The following is a 26,362-nucleotide window of genomic DNA, read 5'->3' as shown; positions in this document are numbered from 1 at the left end:
TATATTAGTTTGTAAGACAGCCTGAACTTTAATTTACGTTGATTACTTTTTTCAAATCCATTGTATTTTCCACATAGATGCAACGTCACAATACATTGACAAATTACGTTGAAACGATGTTGATTCATCTAGTTTGTACCCAGTCGGACAGGCCTGCTGGTAGAGGTGGGTCACCTGCTCAATTATGCCTTGGATGGCAGTGCCACTTGCCGACTTTACCTGAGGCAATGCACCAAGCTGGTATCTCCTCACAATAAAGAGAATGAGAACAATAAAAAGTATACACTACCCAACAACAAACTTTTCAAATCAATACATTTTTAATCCTAGACAGCCATATAGATTCATAACTTTAGGACTTTTATGGAGGGGCGGAAGTTCACAGGAGAAATAAGGCTGTTGACAGGTGCTCCCTCTGTCTTGGGTCAGTGAGGACAGAGAAGGAGAGAGAAGCAGAGAGAGGAAGTGAGTGGGCATGCAGTCTCTTTCTGCGGCAGGCTAATGACAGCACTTTACCATAACCATGCTATTGAGGCACTCACTGCCACATAAAGCAGCCCTCGGTCTGATTCATGCTCTGGATCCACACCTGATTATTATTCCATCCTCTAACTCTCCCAATATTTCCCACCCTCTCTTCTGTATCTGCCCCCCTTTCTCTACTGCCCTTCAGTTGCTCCTTAGGAAAGACATAAAGTCAAACTGCTATAGCAACAAAGATTGCTTCTGAATTTTGAAAAGGTCTCTATAATATTTTTTTCCAAATACCAATTCAACAGCATCAATATTTTAGTACCTGTTTTGAAGCCACTTAATTATGTTTATCACGTAATCAATCTACACGTTCATTATGGGTGTCTAAAACACACATAATCACAACCAAATGATTTAACATCTTCTGTGAGAATAAACATCCCATTAAACAAATCAACTGAGACCAGATCAACTGACTGCTGACACAATATTTCCCTCAAGCCTAACTGGACCTATTACTGTTGTAACAGTCTGGTCTCGTTACACTGTATACATGTGAATAATCAGCTATAAACACGTGTTTAGTCAAATGCAGAAAAACACACGTCTCTAATGTAGTGGTTAAGAAGAGCCATCAATCCACTGTACCACTGGGTGATGAAACAGGCCAATCTAGACCTAGAAATACAAATGAAAGAAAAGGAAATCTCTATCTTAGAAAAAAAACATGAAAAACTTTACAAAGTAAAGAATAAAATACAATTTCTGAACTTAAGCAGGAATACAATCTTTTATTTTGTTTTCGCTCTCACGAAACAAATACACGCTAAACCAGTTATAATTTTTAAATATAAATATAAAAATGCATTAGAAACAACAAAGTGATTAATGATGATTTTAAAAGCTTCTACGAACATTTATAAAAATCTGAATTAAACAACAGTTGGATGGATCCTATAGCTTTATCAGACTCAAAAAGTATCAGCAGACAAAATATAATCACTAAAAACATAGATCACCCAAAAAGTAATATTAGATAGTGTTAAAACATTCACGCGGAGAAAAGCACCAGGAAATGGATGGCTTTCCCATAGAATTCTATTTTGTGACAAAGTAGCGCTCCCCTATTTACAGAAATGACAACACACGTCACTCAATTCAGTACTTCATAGTTCCATGTATCAAACAGTTTTTTAAGTTATATTAAAACCAGGAAAAAAGTAGAGTCCCCTGCTGATTATAGACCCATAAGTTGAATAAATTGTGACAACACTTACAAGCACTAGAATGGCAAACTTGATACCAGACTTGATACATATCAATCAAACAGGGTTTATAAAAAATAGACACGAACAAAGAAATACAAGACCATGTTTCAGTTTAACACAGTATGCAAAAAAACAAGATATATATTTATCAATAATGGCTGTTGATGCCGAAAAGGCTTTAGAAAGGGGCACACAATGGGGATGTCCTCGCTCACACTCCTGTTTGCATTGGTAATTGAACCGATTGCAGAAATAATTAGACAGGACCCAAAAATAACAGGTATCAGTATTGGTAACCATCAATATAAACTAAACTTATTTGCAGACAATCTCCTCATATACAGCGCATTCAGAAAGTATTCAGACCCCTTGACCTTTTCCAAATTTTGTTACGTTACAGCCATATTCTAAAATTGATTAAATTGTATTTTTTCCTCATCAATCTACACACATTACCCCATAATGACAAAGCAAAAACATATTTATAGAAATATTTACAAATGTATTAAATATAAAAAACTGAAATATCACATTTACATTGTTGGCAGTGATTACAGCATTGAGTTTTATTGGGTATGACGCTACCAGCTTGGCACACTTGTATTTGGGGAGTTTCTCCATTTCTTCTCTGCAGATCCTCTCAATCTCTGTCAGGTTGGATGGGGAGCGTTGCTGCACAGCTATTTTCAGGTCTCTGAAAATAGCTGTGCAGATGTTCGATCATGTTCAAGTCCGGGCTCTGGCTGGGCCACTCAAGAAGATTCTGAGACTTGTTCCGAAACCATTGCTGCGTTGTTTTGGCTGTGTGCTTAGGGTCGTTGTCCTGCTGGAAGGTGAACCTTTACCCCAGTCTGAGGTCCTGAGCGGTCTGGACCAGTTTTTCATCAAGGATCTCTCTGTACTTTACTCCGTTCATCTTTGCCTCGATCCTGACTAGTCTCCCAGTCCCTGCCGCTGAAAAACATCCCCACAGCATGATGCTGCCACCACCATGCTTCACCGTAGGGATGGTGCCAGGTTTCCTCTAGACGTGACACTTGGCATTCAGGCCAAATAGTTCAATCTTGGTTACATAAGACCAGATAATTTTGTTTCTCACGGTCTGAGAGTATTTAAGTGCCTTTTGGCAAAATCTAAGCAGGCTGTCATGTGCCTTCTACTGAGGAGTTGCTTCCATCTGACCACTCTACCATAGGTTCACCCATCTCCACAGAGGAACTCTAGAGATCTGTCAGAGTGACCATCGCGTTCTTGGTCACCTACCTGACCAAGGCCCTTCACCCCCGATTGCTCAGTTTAGGAAGAGTCCTGGTGGTTTCAAACTTCTTCCATTTAAGAATGATGGAGACCACTGTGTTCGTGGGGTCCTTCAATGCTGCAGACATTTTTTGGTACCCTTCCCCAGATCTGTGCCTCGACACAATCCTGTCTTGGAGGTCTACGGACCATTCCATCAACCTCATTGCTTGGTTTTTGCACTGACATGCACTGTATATAGACAGGTGTGTGCCTTTACAAATCATGTCCAATCAATTGAATTTACCACAGGTAAGTTGAAGAAACATCTCAAGGATGATCAAAGGTAACAGGATGTGGTATTTATATATATATATATATATATATATTTTTTTTTTAAATGTGTGTAGATTGCTGAGAATTATTTTTTATATTTAATCCAGTTTAGAGTAAGGCTGTAATGTAATTTTTGGGGGGGGGAAATTCAAGGGTTCTAAATACTTTCGGAAGGCACTCTAAATGAACCAACACTGAAAACTCAATGGCTCCTTTGCTAAAAATATTTTCAGAATATTTGTGGGAAAAAACGTCATTATCACACACTATTTTGTTCAGTTCTTTGCACCCCATCACTGTGAGATATTGTTTGTTTTGTGACACATGTCTTTCGGAGCTCTGTTTTTCCTGCAATTTAATCCTCCCGTGTATGATAGTTTTGTCTGCCTCACTAACGAAGCCTTTTGCCTATTCCCTGCCTGTACTTTAGCCTATCGGACTTCCTGTTTTCTACCTATTGCCTGATCTCCCGGACTACGATACTAGCCTATTCCCTGCCTGTACTATTGCCCTTTTGGACCCTCTGTGTATGACCTTCTGCCTGCCCCTGGACCCAGCTACCTGCCTCCTCCTGTGGTCCTTTGCAATAAACACCTGCTGCACCATGAGCTTGAAACCAGCTCTCTGTCTCCCCTCATGTTCATTACAAAATGGAACAATCTTCCCATAAATCATACAGGTAGAATAAACCTGGCATGTCCCCCAAAGCTTTTGTATTTATTTTCGGTTATACCAATTACCCCACCAAAGACATTCTTTAAAAAAGTATACTCGTTCATAAGACTTCATATGGCAAATATAATTAATTGAATAAAAAGGAAAGTTTTACGTCTGTCTGAGGTTTTTTTTAACCTTCCAGACTTGGAGTTGTATCAACTTGCAACCCAAGGCTTTTACTTGTGACATATAGTTTAGTGCACGAAAGAGGAACAGTGGGTACATAATTGAAGATGTACATGCTCATCCCAATAATATTTTTGTTTATATTTTCAAAAGGATGAAGCTAAGAACATGAACAACTTCATAGTTAAAAACACTACAACAATATGGAGGAAAATGAAACGGATTCTACATGAACCAATATCACTCCCTAAAAGCACAACCCTACGGAACAGTCCTTGGGTAGCTTTTCAGAATTCTAAAGGCATAGAAACTGTAAATGACTTGGTAATGTGAAATACATTTATTTCCATGACAGAATTAAAAGGCCATTTTTGACTGACCAATGTAGATTTTTTAAATTACTTTTTTCAAGTACATGCAATTTAATAGTTACATATCACAAAATTTTGATTTGGAATCTTTTAGAGCTTTAGTGAATTGTATTCGTGTGAGAAAATGATGTTCATATGATAGCGAAGATATACAAAACCTAGCAGAGAGCATATATCTTAAAAGCATTATTTACTATTGGATCCTAGACTTAAATAAATGATGTTGGCACAACATGGAGGGAATGTTGGAGCAACTAACAGAAATGACAGTTAATGAAAAGTTACGCTTAATCCAGTATAAACTAATAATAAAGCACTCACAAACTTTTACAGATGCACAATCGAGAGCATCCTGTCGGGCTGTATCACCACCTGGTATGGCAACTGCTCCGCCCACAACCATAAGGCTCTCCAGAGGGTAGTGAGGTCTGCACAACGCATCACCGCACACCTACACCACCCGATGTCACAGGAAGGCCATACAGATCATCAAGGACAACAACCACCCGAGCCACTGCCTGTTCACCCCGCTATCATCCAGAAGGCGAGGTCAGTACAGGTGCATCAAAGCAGGGACCGAGAGACTGAAAAACAGCTTCTATCTCAAGGCCATCAGACTGTTAAACAGCCACCACTAACATTGAGTGGCTGCTGCCAACATACTGACTCAACTTAATATAATGTTTACATACCCTACATACGCATCTCATATGTATATACTGTACTCTATACCACCTACTGCATCTTGCCATCTATATGTAATCACTAGCCACTTTAAACAATGCCACTTAATATAATGTTTACATACCCTACATTACTCATCTCATATGTATATAATGTACTCAATACCATCTACTGCATCTTGCCTACGCCGTTCTGTACCATCACTCATTCATATATCTTTATGTACATATTCTTCATCCCTTTACACTTGTGTGTATAAGGTAGCTGTTGTGAAATTGTTAGGTTAGATTACTCGTTGGTTATTACTGCATTGTCGGAACTAGAGGCACAAGCATTTCGCTACACTCGCATTAACATCTGCTAACCATGTGTGTGACAAATAAAATGTGATTTGATTTGATTTGATTAATGCCTAGAATGTATTATACAGGAGACAAAATTCACAAATTCTACAGCACAATGTCAGAGTCATGTCTTAAGTGTAATACTAATAATGAGTTAGAAAGTTGGCTGTCAGAATTATTACAATGTAAACTTACTTTTAATCCATCTGTTTGCATTTGTAAGACATGGCATATTGGGGTGTAGTGAGACACAATGGGCTAGAAAATGATCTTGTCATGAAAAAACGTTTACTAAAAACTTGGAAATCAATCAATCTGTCATCATTAACCCATGTATTTAAATATTAAAAAAGCTGGGGCAACCGAGAAAAACAAATTATGACAGTTTAAGGCCATGTGGCAATCAATAACGCAGGCACTAGGGATGGGGGTGTGAGCAGAGGAGATGTAGTCGTTGTTTGTGTTGGGTTGCTGTTTGTATGTGTATGTTGGTATTTGGTGTGGAGAAAAGTCGAATATCCAATAGCAGTCCAATATCTGCTAGCAGACAATTTATTCTACTGTATCTTCGGACCGGGTTACAGTAATAGGCAATGTAAAGCCCCACTATTACCAATTACTAGAAGAAAACGGTGATCAGTGACCCAAATTGTCACGCTTTGAAAGAATCCTGTCTTCATCTCTGAGTAAGGGACCATGGTGATGAGAGAAATACAAATACACCATGCTGAGAACATAGGATAAATACACTTTCCTTCTCTCTCTTCACATCTGGTCAAGTCAGGGGACCATCTCTCAGTTCATTGGTCATCTGAGTGTAGTCCTAATCCTGTCAGATAGCCTATCTCTGCTTAGTCCTCAGATGTACCCATACTTCCATGCAGGAACACTAGACTGAACCACACTAAGATCCCTACTAAGATAAGCACTAACTGCAGTAGGTTCAGACTTCCAATTCACCACTGAGGAGAGAACATACCCTTTTTTGCCTGGTACTGCAATGGAATATGGCCCACATCACTTTGTGGCATTTTATTTTTGCCGTTCAGCCATGGCCTCACTTTACCGCGGCACTAATACACATTGATTATTGGGACTAGGGATATTTATAATGCCCAGCTTTCCATGTCCTTTCAGAATATAAGGGTACAAGGTAATTTGAGACATTTATTCTGAATTAGCAAGTAACAACCTTGACTTGAGAGTTCGAGGCTACCACTTACCTATTCGCTTTTTATGATGACAGTTACCCATTATATTAAACCATTCTCTGGACAGATTGCTCTTAAATTGCTTCTACTCCTCTGCCATTTGAAAAATAAAAGATGTGTACTTGAAGTATTGAGAGCTGGTGCCAGATTTCCTGGAAATCCACCAGCTCATAGCATATACTGTATGTTCTCTTGTCCAGGGAATGAGATATTAGTGAATAGCCAGCCATTGGCTTTGGGACCCAAATGAATTATGTCAAATTGTTTCTTTGAATAGGAAAAATACATTTGATTCTTTGAAATAGTACATAAATAAGTATTTTCTTTGGCAAACTTTTTTCCTGATAGCTTTAACTTCACATCACAATAGTTGTCAAAGTACAGTACTGCTCAGTCAAAAGGAATACGTCTGAAATGTACCTTGTTAGTTTTATAGACATATTGTTACAGGAAAATGACATTCAAGTAAGCGCAACACATCAACATCAAGAGCAGGTCTGCTTTAAATGATTAATGTAGGTCTATTGTAAATTATACTGTACTCTCCAGTTTTCTGTGGGGTTAATGAAGTCACTCAGTATTTCTCTGCTCCTCTCTCCTTCTCAGTGTATTTCTCTACCTCGCGACAATTCTCTCTCCTTCTTATTCCTCTCAGTTTCTTCCATCTGTCTCTTAATGGCAATATTTCTCATCTCTTCATTTCCCTATTCTCTGTTCCATCCATGTTCTCTGTTCTCCTCTGGAGAAGACAATGCTGATGTGGGCTGTTCCCTAAGTTGTCCCAGACCCATATTGACTGAGCCACTCTGTCTGTGAGACTCAATTAATTAAAAAAAGAACAAGAAAAGATGAACAACCCACAATACCCAGGGGGCTCAATTTATCTACAGGAATTCACAGCTTGAAAAAAAAGTGATTGACACTCCTAACCTTCATTGGGATGTAATCTTCATCTTTAGCACTCTGAGATCTAATTAATTAGTGGAATCTCATTTCCGACCTAATGCAACTGGACAGAGCCGTGATGGAGGAGGGCGGCAGAGGGGAGGAGGATAGGAGAAGAGGAGAGCCCAGAGGAGGGGGGGGGGGCATATTCCATCACTGTCTGTGAACTGTGTCCACCGTATTCATCCTACCAGAGCGAGAGGGGGATCTAGACAGGGGGCATTGTTCACAACCTCTGGCACACTGGCTATGTGACATCTTACTTTCACACAAACATCACACCATAGCCCTAGGATCAGTTCAGGAAAGGCTTTGCATGATCAAGACCTTGTGAGTGAAGCATCTGTTTACATGGAATACATGGAATAGATTCAGCATAGTACTTCACTCTTCTAGACTGTAGAGGACCGGTATCAGAGCAAATAGTATGAGAGACAAAGTAGTGTCCAACAATATGTGTGCTTGTGTGTCAGAGAAAAGGAGTGTGGGTGTGTGAGAAAAAGGTAGAATCAGGAAGGATAAATCAAAGAGAGTGTTTGTTGAATGTGGACTGACAAGTTTCTCTTAGATGCTAATTGACATTGATGTAAAGTAGTAAAGTAGGTGATTCTTCTCTCAGGTCAGGTCATTTGTCTTCTAGATAATCTGTTTTTAGTGTCCTTCTCACAAATGTCACGTATTATAACAATGAAAGGCCATAAACCTCCCTATACTCTTAGAAGAAAGAGTCCCAGAAGGGTTCTTCGGCTATCCCGATAGGATAACCAGATTTGGTTCCAGGTATAACCCTTTTTGGATCCAGGTAGAACTATTTTGGGTTCCATGTAGATCCCTCTGTGGAAAGAGTTTTACATCAAATCAAATGTATTTATAAAGCCCTTCTTACATCAGCTGATATCTCAAAGTGCTATACAGAAACCCAGCCTAAAACCCCAAACAGCAAGCAATGCAGGTGTAGAAGCACGGTGGCTAAGAAAAACTTCCTAGAAAGGCCAGAACCTAGGAAGAAACCTAGAGAGGAACCAGGCTATGAGGAGTGGCCAGTCCTCTTCTGGCTGTGCCGGGTGGAAAATTATAACAGAACATGGCCAAGATGTTCAAATGTTCATAGATGACCAGCAGGGTCAAATAATAATACATGAACCCAAAAAGGGTTCTACCTGAAACCAAAAACAGTTCATTAAAGGGTTCTTCTACGAGAACAGACAAAGAAGACTTTTAGGTTCTAGATAGCAGCTTTTTTCTAAGAGTGTACACTTTGGGAGAATATTTGGGCATTTGGCTGAAAATAATCCGTTCTGTAAAACAGTAGACCTCTGTAAAAGTTTTCTGACCTGACATTCTGATCATAGGCAGCCTGGAAGCATAGAGAGTCCCAAGAAGCCAATCTAAAGGTGCATTACGATGTCAGAAGATGAAAGGGCTGAGGAGAGAAAGAGAAGGAGAAAGAGAAAAGGGAGAATGGAAAGAGTAAGGCAGCAGAGAAGTATCCCTCCCTCCGTTCTATCTCAGAACGCTCCTTCTCTCCCTCTCTTCACAGCACCCTTTAGAGCATCACAACTCTATTTCTGAAGCCAGGTGCCTCAATCTCTGGATCATAATAGGGAGTAAAAGGGAGTTTATAAACTGGAGTGCACACATCAGATCTGCAGTAATGACATTTTACCAATTGAAGTCGCCGCTGTATTATTTGCATATAGATGACATAATATAATAACTCTCTCCCCTACCTGGAGGAAGAGTAAATATTTTTCTGTCTGCTTTGTCTCATTGTGGTGACAGAGGGAAGCAGCTGCTAATTGAGGAGAGGAAGGAATCTTTATGTGGCGACTGACATTCAATTATGTCTGAGGGATCAGATTAGGTGGCGGACGAGGAATGTTTGAAAACAACATTTTGCGGGCGGTGGCGGACAGGCGGGGCGGTAATTTGAATGGCTGTTTGAAGGCGGGGGTGAATGCTGCTGCTCTGAATGAAATCACTACGCTATGACCCGGGAGTAATTGGATGTCCGAAGTGAAGCGCTGAGAAATGGAGGTAGAGAGAGAGAGAGTGAGAGAGATGCCCAGTTAGCAGAGCATGGTGCTTGCAGCGCCAGGATAGTGGGGTCGATTCCCTGGACCACTCATACTTAAAATGCACGCATGACTGTAAGTCACCTTGGATAGAAGCGTCTGCTAAATGGCATATATTATTACATACAGTATATTATTATTGTATTAAAGTTGGAGAGAGAGAGAGAGAGAGAGCGAGAGAGAGAGAGGTGAGGAATTGAGGAAGCAGTAGAGAGAGAGGGAAAAACTGACAGGCAGGCAGAATGAATGGTAGACTTGTGATGATAACAACTTGCTAAAGCCAGAGTTCACAACACAGCCTCTCTCATCACCAAGCCAAATAAACCATTTCACAAGCACTGCTTTCTTATCAGCCCAAACACCATGATGAGATCACACTGGCAAGGTCAAAACTAATAAACAGGGTCATTCTCTCGCGCCTCCATTACTCATTATGTACTGCTGATCAAGCTGAGCGCTATGGATTCCATTCATACCATGTACCTTCATGTACTAACTAGGAGGACCACAGTGACAAATGGAAGGTAAACATCCATTTATCACATGAAGAACATAGAACAAAGAAGGGGAATACCAGCTACCATGGCCATCGTATCAACATGATTGGTTATAACGAAATAGATACACAGGTACAACAAACCCAGAAAATAATGTTGTCTGTCCTCCTGTCACTCTTAAATAAATGTCTTGTTATTGTACCATTTTCTTGTTAAGTGTTATTTTGTGTCTGACAGAGATATGAATTTAACAATTAGCTCTGATAACCCATCTGTTTAAACTCAGACAGATGGATAGACGAATGAATGGATGGACGGACAGACAGAGCCATTGAAGCATTCAGGATAGGTCATGTTCCTGGCTGGGTCACTCTCAGAGGTAACAGGAACAGTGAATGTGGACAGACCTCTGCTCCCCAGACCCCACAAAGGGAGGACATTGATTTGAACGTTGATTTTGGCTCTTTGTAATTCCTCCATATGGAAGAGGAGGGGCTGCCAGGCATATCGATTGGCTGCCGTTACCAGTGACAGGTCCCAGATTGCCCAGAGAGAATTAGAAATCCACAGTCACCATCAATAACAGTCTGCCCACACCAGTTAGGTCCCAGCCAGACCAGCAGCACCATGTGCCTGTACACCGTAATCTACACCCCATCACTACTTCCTCAATCACATTAGTCTGCCTTTCTCTGTGTGTGTGTGTGTGTGTGTGTGTGTGTGTGTGTGTGTGTGTGTGTGTGTGTGTGTGTGTGTGTGTGTGTGTGTGTGTGTGTGTGTGTGTGTGTATACATGTGCTTGAGCGTGCGTGTGTGTCAGTGACACCTGGCAAAGCCATTGCAAAGTAAACTAGATTAAAGACACAGCTTGAAACATATCAGAGCTGCTCAAATAATCATAGCAGGGTGTTGATGATTCAAACCTACAACAATTACTTTTTATTGGCACATACTAGAAGCAAATATGACTTTCCATTATGTTATTTTCTTTTTGACTCACATTTAATAATATGTGCATTACTACTCACTGCTTTGTGCTAACCTAAAGAGCTTTACACTGCTCTGTGCAACAGAACACAAGCCTCGCTTATGAAAGTGCTGGCATTATAAACCATTGTGGAGTTCTCCAATGGGTTTAAGAGCATAGCAACACACTACATGACACCTGTCTGTCACTCAGAGTGCTATACATCCTCAGAGCAGCAGCAGCATGGGTCAGAGGAGATCCAGAGGAGATAAGTATCAACACATCATTATACACACAACTTCCAGCTGACCTTTCATTGTGCTTCAGCAGGAATCACAGGCTGTAATGAGGGGAGATGAGTGGAGAAGTGGAAGTGTGGAGACAAGTAGAGACCGAAAGCCTTCGCTAAATAATGCACACAGCATGTACAATATAATTGAATTGAATCATTTCAAATGATAGAGGAATGTGGGAATGTACACTGAGTGCACAAACATTAGGAACACATTCCTAATATTGAGTTGCACCCCCTTTTTCCTACAGAAAAGCTAAATTAGTCGGGGCATGGACTTGTTCAACAGGGATGCTGGCCCATGTTGACTCCAGTGCTTCCCACAGTTTTGTCAAGTTGGCCGGATGTCCTTTGGTGGTGGACCATTCTTGATACACACAGGAAACTGTTGCGCAGCGTTGCAGTTCTTGACACAGACTAGTGCGCCTGGCACCTACTACCATACTCCATTCAAAGGCACTTAAATATTTTGTCTTGCCCTATCACCCTCTAAATGACCCACATACACAATCCATGTCTCAATTATCTCAAGGCTTAAACATCCTTCTTTGACCTGTCTCCTCCCCTTTATCTACACTGATTGATGTGGATTTAACAAGTGACATCAATAGGGGATCATCATTTTTCACTTTTTTTTTTTTTTTTTACATAACAGCAATTGCAGGGACACCACACAGAGTTGGTAAACTTCACAGTGCCATGATGACCACACGCCATGAACCTGATTCATCTGAAAAGCTGACTGTTACTGAAGGAGGGGTGTAGGCCAGATAAAGCTTGGGCTGACAGTGCCTCTGTGTGCTGTAGAGTGATGGCCTCCGGGTCCTGGGCAGGTCCAAGGTGAAATTGTCTGTCGGAGGAGAGGAGAGAGGAAGCTCTACTCCGCTGTGCTCCAGGTACTGATGACTGTGGACAGGATGTAGGATTAGTCGTGATGAGGGGAGGGGAGGTTGGTCGCTTGACGAGGGGAGGCAGGCCGTGACAGCACAATGGACTGGAAAGTCCATTAATCACAATGCACCACAGCTAGGAGACTGAGACAACAGCTCTAAACACTAACATGAAACATATACACGTAGGCACAAACAAACACACATAAAAACACACACAGAGCCCATTATTCAGGGCTATCAATCTGACAGACAGCTGGTATAACTCACACATTGTCCCTGTCAAATCAACCCATCACATCTGCCACTGGAAAGGCCATGCGTAGTACACCGGCTTTTTAAAAATGCAAACATACCTTTGCATCCACTGCAGCTTAAAGTGTATTCCTTTCTAAAGAACAAGTGAAAGCATTTGATGTTAACCAATTGATTTTGCCATGATTGAAATGTCTGAGAGTGTTGTGTAGTTCTGGCCAGTGTCTGTGAGACTGTGTCCATCAGATTGACTCCTGATAGACTACTGCTCTTAGGCTTGCAGAGACAGAGAGATCCGATCTCTAAAGTCTGTCTTTCCTGTCTGATCGGCTGCATACAGTATCTGCTACTTCACAGCCCCTAAGAAAATAGCCCCTTCTGTGTACGATATTAGCTGTCAAAAATATAGTCTGCCATTGATGCAAAAAGTGAGAGGCAGAAAGAAAGGAGAGAGGAGCAGACAAAGTGGAGGGAAAAATAGATACGGAGGACATAGATGTGCATATCAAGACAGAATTTAACGCCTGAGTGAGAGTGGTGGAGGGAAAATCAACTTGATTTCAATGTGACAAAATAGATTTTCCAATTTTCGATGGACTGTTTTGCCTCCCGGGGTACCATGGAATGTCCATCTAAATACACTTACAGCTCAACCTGAATTATGTCCAATGCATTTACAGGGTGGAGGAACAACGTTTTTCATCCAGTAAAACAAGTAGTTTGGTGTGCCAGATGGAGGGCGTGCAATACATACTTATGAGTATCTGCTGAAGTAGCCAAGGTTTAAAGCTCTCCAGACACCTAGAAGATACAGATGTAGGATCTCTTTTGTTGCTGAGAATTTTCCTGCTCAGCAGGTAATGCAAACTTGTAGTGTATTCAATGTTTAAAAAGGCTTCTAAAGACAATGATTAGTTGATTTTTGGTGTGTTAGCTGGGGCTGGGGCAAAAGTGTGACTGAAGTTGCCCATCCCTTGTTTACATAATTTCCATGCTCATTAAACCATTCAGTGACCACTCATGCCCTGTGGATGGGTGCATTGTCATGGTATCCAAAATAATGGCTTTGTCTACATGACCCTAAACATGATGGGATGTCAATTACTTAAGTAACTCAGGAACCACACCTGTGTGGAAGCACCTGCTTTCAATATACTTTGTATCCCTCATTTACTAAAGTGTTCCCATCATTTACAAAAGTGTTTCCATCACTTACCAAAGTGTTTCCATCACTTACTAAAGTGTTTCCATCACTTACTAAAGTGTTTCCATCACTTACTAAAGTGTTTCCATCACTTACTAAAGTGTTTCCATCACTTACTAAAGTGTTTCCATCACTTACTAAAGTGTTTCCATCACTTACTAAAGTGTTTCCATCACTTACTAAAGTGTTTCCATCACTTACTAAAGTGTGTCCATCACTTACTAAAGTGTGTCCATCACTTACTAAAGTGTGTCCATCACTTACTAAAGTTTTTCCATCATTTACTAAAGTGTCTCCATCATTTACTAAAGTGTTTCCATCATTTACTAAAGTGTTTCCATCACTTACTAAAGTGTTTCCATCACTTACTAAAGTTTTTCCATCATTTACTAAAGTGTTTCCATCATTTACTAAAGTGTTTCCATCACTTACTAAAGTGTTTCAATCACTTACTAAAGTTTTTCCATCATTTACTAAAGTGTTTCCATCATTTACTAAAGTGTTTCCATCATTTACTGAAGTGTGTCCATCACTTACTAAAGTGTGTCCATCACTTACTAAAGTGTGTCCATCACTTACTAAAGTGTTTCCATCACTTACTAAAGTGTCTCCATCATTTACTAAAGTGTTTCCATCATTTACTCAACTGTTTCCATTATTTTGGCAGTTACCTGTATATGTGATTTTGTCTATTTTGTCTGTAACACAGACACAGGTATGAACTATAAACATGCAATAAAGGGGTGATCACATTCAATACAACCCACTAATCATGCAATTTCTAACTCAACAGAAATCAATAGCATCCTTCATGAGCACACAGACCAGGCGCTCAATGTTTGAATTACACACAGTACTAACACATTTATCAATTAATCATCTATGAGAGTTATAGCTCAGAGATCCACTCATTGCCATTTGATAGTGATTTCCCTGTTCCAGCTGAGAGGTTTCTGTTGGACTTGTTGGACACAGCCGATGCTGGTGGATAAGTGTGTATCACCTCAATTAAACCAAGCTCTAAGTGTCTGACAACAGCTAATATTCCTCTTCCACGAGCACAGTGAATCGATGTTCTGGCATTCGTCACCCCGCTGAAAAAGCAATCATGCCGTTGTCTCGCTCCGGTTAAGGAATGGGGCGATGCTGCCTCCGCTTGCTCATTAGAATGCACCACAGAAATCCACCCTCCGCCTTCCCTCACCCCCCTCATCTCTCCAGCACAGTGACCCCCTCTCCCGCCTCCTTCATTCGCCTATCTACAGTCTCTTTACTGACAATAACAACAGTGATTTAAAACATCATGGTAGTGAGGCAGTGAGGCAGTGAGACAGCAGCAATGTTTTGAGGCCCCATTAGATCAGTCTGGAGAGGCTCCCAGCCCAGCCCGGCACACTCACCTCTCTGTCCAGCAGCGTGGGGGAGATCACAGTGACAATGTTGCCGCTCTCTGGGTTGATGTAGAACATGTTGGGCGAGGGTTTATCGGGCGACTGCCTCACGATGTTGTAACGTAGCACCGCGTTCTGCAACCTGGGGTCATCAGCATCCTCTGCTGTCATCGTCATCACCACCGTTCCTATGGAAACAGACACAAGTTCGTTAGAAGTTTACAGCACTATCTTGAGCACAACCTACAGATGTAGGATCTTAATTTGAGCCAGTTTTCTACAGCAGGAAAATGATATTGCAGCAACAGGAAATGTGAATTATTATGTGGATTATATTTAATGGACATTTTTGAAGGGATTGATTTTTCATAAGGGAAAATCAAGTCTGAAATTTAAAAGTGTAAATTACAAACTTCAGAAGCCTTTTTAAACCTCAGATATAATACGTGTTCAAACTTTACTGCGTTGCAGGAAAGTTCTCATGCAACAGGGTGATCGAATTAAGATCCTACATCTGTATGATAAGCATTCCAGACCAATAAAGTCAGTCACTTTGTCAATCACATGAAAGTACATTGAGTTACCAAATCACAAGTATGATGAAAATATGAGCCTGTTCAACGCTGATCTAACAACAAGGACTGAGACAAAGGCTAAGAATAATGACAGGCATTAGTCAGAATCTCACTCTGCAACTCACATCCTCTACTAATGCATTATCTCCCTAATGCTGGTCAGAACAATACACCACATGTGATTTGATAATGGAACAGGAACGGAGAGCCACCCCTGCAGTCTAAGCTGAAATCCCAGTCAATCCTTGACATCTCTTCAACTTTCCATCGTCATGTCTCGCCTCAGTGATGAGCCTCACACTTCCACTCTAAAGGCAAGAGAATTTGTTAGCCGGTGGTACGGCAATCTCTCCCCCACTTCGTATTCTCTCACTACACACATCTCATATGAAAACAGCAAGACATCTCTGTGGAGCCAGGCAATTTAGTTTGGACCAGTCAAAGTACCTATAAAAAAACACAAGCCTCGTTTCAGTCTCTTCACCACGGCTGTTGAGGTTGAGTCGTCATTCTTATCAGCTTATTACTATGACACTACCGCTTCTATTACTTGTTATTTTAGATTTGACTCTTTATTATTGATTGTACTGATTGTACTGCAATGTTGAGAGAGCTAGCATACAATAATTTTACTACACTTTTGCACTGCTCTAAACTGTGTTTGTGACAAATAACATTTGATTTGATTTGACTGTTCACCTTACCGTTTGTTGATTCTTTGCTATGGAGTATTAGTCGGGAACTCAGTCAAATTAGCAACAAATTAGCCAAAAGTGCAAAAACTGCATCAGAGTGCATCAAGTATGCTAAATAGTTGCTTTAGTGTAAATGGACATATGGTCAATAGTATGTATGTCACGGCTCTTGTCGTAATGAGGATCGAACCAAAGCGCAGCGTGGTAAGTGTTCATGATTTTTATTTGATCACAAAACACTCAAACAAAATAAACAGGAGGGAAAACCGAAACAGTTCTGTAAGGAGCATAAACTATACAGAAAACAACTACCCACAAAACACAGGTGTGAAAAGGCTGCCTAAGTATGATTCCCAATCATACAGCTGTCCCTGATTGAGAACCATACACGGCCAAAACATAGAAACAGAAAACATAGAAATAAAGAAACTTGAATGCCAACCCTAGTCACACCCTAGCCTAACCAAAGTAGAGGATAAAAGATTCTCTATGGCCAAGGCGTGACAGTCCCCCCCCCCCCCCCCCCCCCACCCCCCCAAAGGTGTGGACTCCGGCCGCAAAACCTGACTCTAAAGGGGAGGGTCCGGGTGGGCATCTCTTCACGGCGGCGGCTCCGGTGCGGGACGTAGACCATGCTCCACCTCTGGCTCCCCTCACTTTGGTGGCACCTCTGGTGCGGAGACCCTCGTCGCCGACCCCGGACTGGGGAAACTCGCAGCAGGCCACGGACTGGGAACCCTCGCAGCAGGCCCCGGACTGGGGACCCTCGCCGCAGGCCCCGGACTAGGGACCGTCGCTGGAGGCTCCTGATTGGGGACCGTCGCTGGAGGCTCTGGACTGACCCGTGGGGCAGGCACAGGACTCACCAGGCTGGGGAGACCTACTGGAGGCATGGTCCGTGGAGCAGGCACAGGATGAACTGGGTTGTGGGGGAGCACTGGAGATCTGATGCTTATCCTTGGCACCACTCTTCCTGGCTGAATACCCACTTTAGCCCGGCACCTCCAGAGCGCAGCCACAGGTCGAACCGGGCTGTGGGGGAGCACTGGAGATCTGGTGCTTAGAACTTGCACCGCTCCTCTTGGCTGAATGCCGCTTTAGCCCGGCACGTGCGGAGCGCAAGCATAGGACGCACTGAGCAGTCATAGCGCACCGGAGACACAGTGCGCAGAGCCGGCGCAGGATACCCTGGGCAAAAACGGCGCACCGGAGACCAAGAGTGCTGAGCTGGCACAATCTGCCCTGGCTGGATGCCCACTCTAGCGTGGCACTTGCGGAGAGCTGGCTCCGAGCGCACCGGGCAGTGCACGCGCACTGGAGACACCGTGCGCTTTACCGCATAACACGGTGCTTGACCAGTACCACGCTCCTTGCCATGAGCACGGGGAGTTAGTTCCGCCAACCTCCCCGTGTGACACCCCCCAAATTTTTTGGGAGTGGCTTCTCGGGCTTCCGTCGATGACTTGCCTCCTCATATCGTCGCCGTTCCGCCTTTGCTGCTTTAATCTCCTCCTTTGGACGGCGATATTCTCCAGCCTGCCTCCAGGGTCCTTTACCATCCAGAATCTCCTCCCATGTCCATTCCTCCAGAAAACGCTGCTCCTCCCGGCCACGCCGCTTGGTCCGTTTGTGGTGGGTAGTTCTGTCACGGCTCTCGTCATAATGAGGATCGAACCAAAGCGCAGCGTGGTAAGTGTTCATGATTTTTATTTGATCACAAAACACTCGAACAAAATAAACAAGAGGGAAAACCGAAACAGTTCTGAAAGGAGCATAAACTATACAGAAAACAACTACCCACAAAACGCAGGTGGGAAAAAAGGCTGCCTAAGTATGATTCCCAATCAGAGACAACAATAGACAGGTGTCCCTGATTGAGAACCATACACGGCCAAAACATAGAAACAGAAAACATAGAAATAAAGAAACTAGAATGCCCACCCTAGTCACACCCTGGCCTAACCAAAATAGAGAATAAAAGCCTCTCTATGGCCAAGGCGTGACAATGTAATGGAGGGCTGAGAGGCAGAGAGGAATGGATTTGATACCCTGGCAGGTGTTCGAACTGTAAGGTGAACCACTTGTAGTGGGTAAAGCAGTAATCCTTCTACAGGCTAATTACAGAGGCCCTGTGTGTCACAGATCTCCCAGCAGACAGACAGATAGACAGACAGAGACAGACAATCTCTTTACCATTCCACACACACACATTCACATACGCCACAGAGCTAAATTCAGTGAGTAACTCACTCAAACATACATTCAAAACACACAAGCTGTCATCCACTGAACTTGTGACCATGGCTGACATATCCCTCCAGAATAATTAGTGTCTCTGTTTTAATTATAGGATCTGTCAGTTGGGACAGACAGAGTAGAGTACTGATGGGGGGTGCTCCGGCACAGTAATTTCACAGACCATCACACTACACAGTCCCTGGCTGATGCAGCCATCTCTACTGACTTGGCTAGAGAGGCCCATGGGTTACACAGCTCCCCATGCATGGGTTATTGTATCTATCCACTGCTATTTCCAGTGGACCAGGATTATTCACAGTCTTCCCTATACTGTACATGTTACTTGGCTAGAAGCTCTAAAGTTGTGCACCAGACCAAGCCATGATTGCCAATACTGATAGAGAGTGAGTTTAAATGTTAAAGATCACTTCTACAATGCGGAGTTAATCAAGATACTGAGTGTTTTTTGAATATACATATGCAAATGACACATATACATCATACTTCTAATCATTAATCGTGACTCTCTAAACAAATATGAACATGTAAGCTGGAAACATTGTTTCTGTGCTTTCACCTTCTGCGTGTAGTGATAAAGATAGAGATAACTCAGGAAGTGAATCTGATAATACATGCACCTGTTAGGAAACTGTGAGAACTGTTAACCTGTTTGGGCTGCAGGGGCAGTATTGAGTGGCCGGATAAAAGGTTCCCATTTCAAACGGCCTCGTACTCAATTCTTGCTCGTACAATATGCATATTATTATTACTATTGGATAGAAAACACTCTCTAGTTTCTAAAACCGTTTGAATTATATCTGTGAGTAAAACAGAACTCCTTTTGCAGCAAACTTCCTGACAGGAAGTGGAAAATCTGAAATCGATGCTCTCTTCTAGGGGCTGCCTATTAAAGTCCTTGATATTTATTCGTTTAGATGCACTTCATACGTCTTCCACTAGATGTCGACAAGGAGTGAGAGAAGAAATGGAGTGTATAACTTGATCTGGACTCGAATCATAGCGCTTGGCATGACGTGTCACCAGTTTCCTGTCTTCTGGAGAGCGCGAGCAGGGACCTGGATTTGCCTTCTGATAATCTGCCGTTATGGACGACTAATATCTCCGGCTTTGATTTTCTTTGATACATGTGACAATATCATCGTAAAGTATGTTTTTTCAATATAGTTCCGTTTGTTGACATGGAGAGATTCGCGCCACTTGGCAAGTGTGCTTGCTAAATCGAGAGGGAAAAAGGCCGTTCTAAATCCAAACAACGATTGTTCCCGACAAAGGACCCCTTGTACAACATTCTGATGAAAGATCAGCAAAAGTAGGACTCATTTTATGATGCTATTTCATATATCTGTCGAACATGTTGTGCTAGTCGTTTGAGCCCAACTTTTGGGTACTCTCTCGCTATACCTAAGCTGGATGTCGTAATGAAGTTATTTTTAGAATTCTAACACGGCGATTGCATTAAGAACTAGTGTATCTATCATTTCCTATACAACATGTATTTTTTAGTTATGTTTATGAATAGCTATTTGGTCAGAATATGTGTGTCAGAAAAAGTGTCAGAAAAATATCCGGACATGGTGGGAAAAAGATGCTACGTTAGCACAATGTATAACCACTGATTTCAGCTCTAAATATGCACATTTTCGAACAAAACATAAGTGTATGTATAACCTGATGTTATAGGACTGTCATCTGATGAAGCATATCAAGGTTAGTCAAAAATTATATATCTTTTGCTGGTTTGTTACGATCGCTAACTTTTGCTACTGGGAAATGGCTTGTGTTTCTGGCTATTGTGGTAAGCTAATATAACGCTATATTGTGTTTTCGCTGTAAAACACTTAAGAAATCGGAAATATTGGCTGGAATCACAAGATGCCTGTCTTTCATTTGCTGTACACTATGTATTTTTCAGAAATGTTTTATGATGAGTATTTAGGTATTTGACGTTGGTGTCTAATTATTCGGGCTGCTTTCGGTGCAATTTCTGATTGTAGCTGCAATGTAAACTATGATTTATACCTGAAATATGCACATTTTTCAAACAAAACATAGATTTATTGAATAACATGTTATAAGTCTGTCATCTGATGAAGTTGTTTGTTGGTTAGTTTGGTTAGTTCTTGGTTAGTTAGGTTGGCTTTGTGCATGCTACCAGTGCTGTGAAAAATGTCTGTCCTTTTTTGTATTTGGTGGTGAGCTAACATAAATATACGTGCTGTTTTCGCTGTAAAACATTTTAAAAATCGGACATGTTGGCTGGATTCACAAGATGTGCACCTTTCATTTGCTGTATTGGACTTGTTAATGTGTGAAAGTTAAATATTTCTAAAAAATATATTTTGAATTTTGCGCCCTGCACTTGAAGTGGCTGTTGTCATATTGTGCCCGGCTTCGGGCTTGCAGCCATATTAAGGCGTCCGCATGATCATCAGTTGCTATTGTAAAAACTCACTTATTATGGCTTTACATCACCTGCCATCACATGGTTGGACAGTTACTTATCCAAAATAACTCAGAGAGTATATGTATTATATGTAGTGAGATAACCAATGGGCTCATCACTTGAAAAAACATACACTAAAAACTTGGAAGTCAATTAATCCGCCATCATTGGCACAATGAAAAAATCAAATTATATATTATTGGAGTTTTTAAATAGCATGAGTGACTGAGAAAAACAAATTGGTAAAAAAAATGGCAAACAATAATGCAGGCACTAGGGATGGGGGTGTGAGCAGGCTGGTCTAGGCAGATGAGATGTAGTCATTGTCTGTACATGTCTAGAAGTATAAAGACACTTTATTCTTACATACTGGTCATATGTACACGTTTTGGGGGGGAATGTAAAAATATATATTTTTAAGAAACATTTCTGTGTTGAAAATGCCTAACCACTTGTTTAATCTAAACTCAGCAAAAAAAGAAACGCCCCTTTTTCAGGACCCTGTCGTTCAAAGATAATTCGTAAAAATCCAAATATCTTGTAAAGGGTTTAAACACTGTTTCCCATGCTTGTTCAATGAACCATAAACAATTAATGAACATGCACCTGTGGAATGGTCGTTAATTGTTAATTATTGCAACTAATTACAGTGCAATATTTATTTTTTATCCAAGATGGTGACACTATTTCTTTGTTTTCAAGCAGTTTGGAGGTTTGCAATGAGAGAATCCTAAGCCACAGAAATGTTTGGTTGTGTTGCTAGTTTATTTGAATGGCAGTATACTGTACATGCTGAGGGAGGATGAGATCAGATAACAAAAGGGACAGTGAAGATATCCTTGGTTATGGTCATAAAGCAGCAGCAGGCAGCTGATTGCTTCTTCAGTAGAAGTGTGTGTCTCTACAGTGGAATATTCAGTCTCCATTTTCCCCCCACTTCCGATAGGTAGTGCACAATGAACTAAAGCATTAACGATAGAAGGAGGTATGTTTAATATTTGTTATGGCTGTGTACTCTTTTGGCCTCTGCTTATGGAAGCATGGGCTAAGGAATGGAAAAATCTTGGCAGTAAATTGCCAAATCCCTCTGCTGGGGGTATTTGGCAGAGAGATCCAACACAAAAATATATGGTACTACTACTATAAGTGTTCTTTCTGAATAGCAGCAACAACGTGGAAGAAGATAAAGTGTATCTGCTTTCTGCATTGACTAAGCTCATTCAGAACCAAACTATTCAGTTAGTTCACCCTCCCTCCCTCTCTCTCCTCATTTCCCATTGAGCTATTTGTGTTTTTACAGTGGATTGCACAGTGAGATGGAACAGTCAATAGGCATTTCAACGTCATAGCCTTAGCCGGTGGTAACATGTGGAATTGACACCAGCTGGAACGCGATGTACGGTTTAATTAAACTAATAATAAACTCACCAAAAGAAGAAACGTCCTCTCACTGTCAACTGCGTTTATTTTCAGCAAACGTAACATGTGTAAATATTTGTATGAACATAACAAGATTTAACAACTGAGACATAAACTGAACAAGTTCCACAGACATGTGACTAACAGAAATGGAATGTGTCCCTGAACAAAGGGGGGTTCAAATCAATTGTAACATGTCAAGTCAACATATTTACCAGAACTAAAGCATTAGTAAACGTAGCAGTACAGTTAGCAAGCAGTTTAGCAGACACACCCGCCGGCCCCGGTAGTAAAAAAATTATAAAACCAAAAGCTTACCTTGACTTGGAAGAGTTCAAGTGTTGAATAGCCAGCTAGGTAACATAGTATCCCTCTATTTGAGCTGGGTGTTTGAGTAGGCTAAACTAGCTAGCTGCGATCCCTAGCTACGTAAGTGAAAGTGTAAAAAATATTAAATATTAAATACTCTCTCGCTCTCCTCTTTCATTTTTGAAGAAATGTATTTGTTCCAAACTGTTCAACTGATCTTTCTCTCTATTTGAGTCAACTACTCACCACATTTTATGCACTGCAGTGCTAGATAGCTGTAGCTTAGGTGGAAAGCATATCAGTATATGCTGCATAAAAGTTCTAATAGGTTGGAGGATGTCCTGCGGAAGTTGTCATAATTACTATGATCCTCCTAGATTTTGGATTGAAGTCAATGTACACAGAGGAGGAGGGAAACTAGCTGTCCTCCGGCTACACAATGTTACAATTGGCATTCTGAATAATGGCACAGCTATTTATATCCTATTTCACTGTGGATAAAGGGCCACAATATATGCAATGTTGATATGATTTCAGTTTGCTTCCATATGGTTGGTTTCACGTTCCTCTCCAGGGGTCAAATTGAAAAATAATTTAAAACATTTGCTATGTGTATTTACAATCCTCTTCTCCAAACGGATTACTCACTTACCTAGCTCAATAGATCTTATCAATATATAAAATTACAGTGCAATGAGAGTGCTGCTGTCTAATTGGAAAAAATTAAGTAGATGCTTTTTCCACTTGGAACGGGAAGGTTTGCTTGACCTTATTCATGGTTTCCTTGCTGGTAAAGGTGGTGGAAGTGGGAGAAAATTAAGTCAAGGTCATAATACGGCGTATCTGTAGACACACCTCCACCACACCTTCATTTGTTTCGAGCTCCACCTCAAACGAATAGTGGGTGAATAGCATGCTATTCTCAAGGTCAGAATATGCATAGAAAGAAAAGTGCAGTAAAAGGGAATTGTAATTAATTTACACAAGCTTGCGTCAGAATCGGACCGATGTTATTTATAATGATGATGCTTTTCACTCCTGTAAGTGCTCCTCCTGTGTGGCTTAGCGAAGCCGATGGGTAGAGCCCTTTTTAGAACTGAAGTGAATAGTAACTATACTCAGCAAAAAAAGAAACGTACTCTCACTGTCAACTGCGTTGATTTTCAGCAAACTTAAACCTGTTATGGCTGCACGCTGAATATTGAAAAAACTGGAAAATGTGTGCACATTTTCAAACGGCCTCCTAAGAAACTTTTTATTTTCCAATATGCATATATTTACTACTGTTGGATAGATAACAGTCTGTAGTTTCTAAAAAGGTTTGAATTGTTTCTCTAAGTCGAACAGAAATATTTTTACAGCCATTTTCCCAGCCGAATTGAGTTTCCCAAAATGCGATGTGTCTCTTTAAGACCTTGTCTATAAAAGGTCATTACACTTAGGACCGTAGAAACACGTCATACGCCTTCATATGGATGTAATGCGGAAGTGAGAATTGAAAGGAGTCGAATATCTCGTCCCTGGACTGAATAACAGAACTTCTTGTGAGACCTGCGCAGTTAAAATAAAAATCCGGGCGCGAAGGATAATTTGATCTCGGCTTCTGGAACAAGGTAGATAACGTTGAATATGATGCCTGACTACGATATTATTTGCTACATGTCACAAAATCATCCTAAAGTATGTTTTTTCAATATACTTTAATTATATTATTGCAATTTATTCTGGACTTTAGATGTGAAACGACGGAAGAATTTTTTGAAGAAACGCTTTCTGGCGCAGCAATGCTACCGTGCTAGCTAACCAAAGAGGGAAATCATTCGTTCTGGAACCCAACTAAAGACTCTACTGGACATTGGACCCCGTTACAACATTCTGATGGAGTACCAAGAAAGATAAGACCCAATTTGGGATGCTTTTTCATAAAAATGTCGAACTGTTGAATGCTAACTCTGCTAACTATGCTAGGCTAGCGCTTGACTAGAATCAATGCTGCCTTATGCTAGCTTATGATGTTAGCTAATATAACGATATATTGTGTTTTCGCTGTAAAACACTTCAAAAATCGGAAATGTTGTCTGTATTCACAAGATATCTGTCTTTCATTAGTTATCCACCATATGTTTTTCTGAAATGTTTTATGAGGTGTAATTAGTAGCCGACGTTGGTGTATGTATTTTCTCTGGCTACTCCCGGCTGGATTCAGACTGTAGCTATGTATTAGCATTTTTGGGTAGCATCAATGTAAAACTGATTTATAGCTAAAATATGCACTTTTTATGAACAAAACATAGATTTATTGTGTAACATGTTATATGACTGTAATCTGAGGTCGTTTTTTCTGGGCTCTTTAGGTTGGTTTTAGTTTATTTCGGTTGGTTGTGCATGCTACTTCAATCATAATTCATACTTCATAATCATAATTCATACGTGTCTGTCCACTTTTGTATTTGGTGGTGAGCTAACATAAATATATGTGGTGTTTTCTCTGTAAAACATTTAAAAAATCGGACATGTTGGCTGGATTGACAAGATGTTTATCTTTCAAATGCTGTATTGGACTTGTTAATGTGTAAAAGTTAAATATTTTTAAAAAATAGATTTTGAATTTCGCGCTCTGCAGGGGTGTCATTTTCGGTCCGAGGTCGGGCTTGCACGCCAAACAGGTTATCATGTGTAAATATTTGGATGAACATAACAAGATTCAACAACTGAGACATAAACTGAACAAGTTCCACAGACATGTGACTAACAGAAATGGAATAATGTGTCCCTGAACATAGGGTAGGTCAAAATCAAAAGTAACAGTCAGTATCTGGTGTGGCCACCAGCTGCATTAAGTACTGCAGTGCATCTCCTCCTCATGGACTGCACCAGATTTGCCCATTCTTGCTGTGAGATGTTACCCCACTCTTCCACCAAGGCACCTGCAAGTTCCCGGACATTTCTTGGGTGAATGGCCCTAGCCCTCACCCTCTGATCCAACATGTCTCAGACCTGCTCAATGGGATATCAGAACACTGATATTCCTGTCTTGCTGGAAATCATGCACAGAACGAGCAGTACGGCTGGTGGCATTGTCATGCTGGAGGGTTATGTCAGGATGAGCCTGCAGGAAGGGTACCACATGAGGGAGGAGGATGTCTTCCCTGTAACGCACAGCGTTGAGATTGTCTGCAATCACAACAAGCTTAGTCCGATGATGCTGTGACACATCGCCCCAGACCATGATGGACCCTCCACCTCCAAATCAATCTCGCTCCAGCGTACAGGCCTCGGTGTGACGCTCATTCCTTCGACGATAAACGCAAATCCGACCATCACCCCTGGTGAGACAAAACCGAGACTCATCAGTGAAGAGCACTTTTTGCCAGTCCTGT

General features: G+C 41.2%; 1 protein-coding gene across 1 annotated transcript in view; it reads right to left on the bottom strand.

Moving 5' to 3' along the window:
• The window catches only part of cdh13 (cadherin 13, H-cadherin (heart)), a 570,143-nt gene that overhangs the window by 171,967 nt on the left and 371,814 nt on the right, over positions 1-26,362 (bottom strand). Inside the window, exon 7 of the mRNA XM_055934321.1 lies at positions 15,292-15,470. Within this exon, the coding sequence (XP_055790296.1) occupies positions 15,292-15,470 (179 nt within the window). The remainder of the gene's footprint in view (positions 1-15,291; positions 15,471-26,362) is intronic.

This window comes from Salvelinus fontinalis, chromosome 9, assembly GCF_029448725.1.
Source record: "Salvelinus fontinalis isolate EN_2023a chromosome 9, ASM2944872v1, whole genome shotgun sequence".
NCBI classification, from domain to species: domain Eukaryota; kingdom Metazoa; phylum Chordata; class Actinopteri; order Salmoniformes; family Salmonidae; genus Salvelinus; species Salvelinus fontinalis.
Note: the sequence above shows the minus strand (reverse complement) of the source record. Positions and strands in the feature narration are given on the sequence as shown.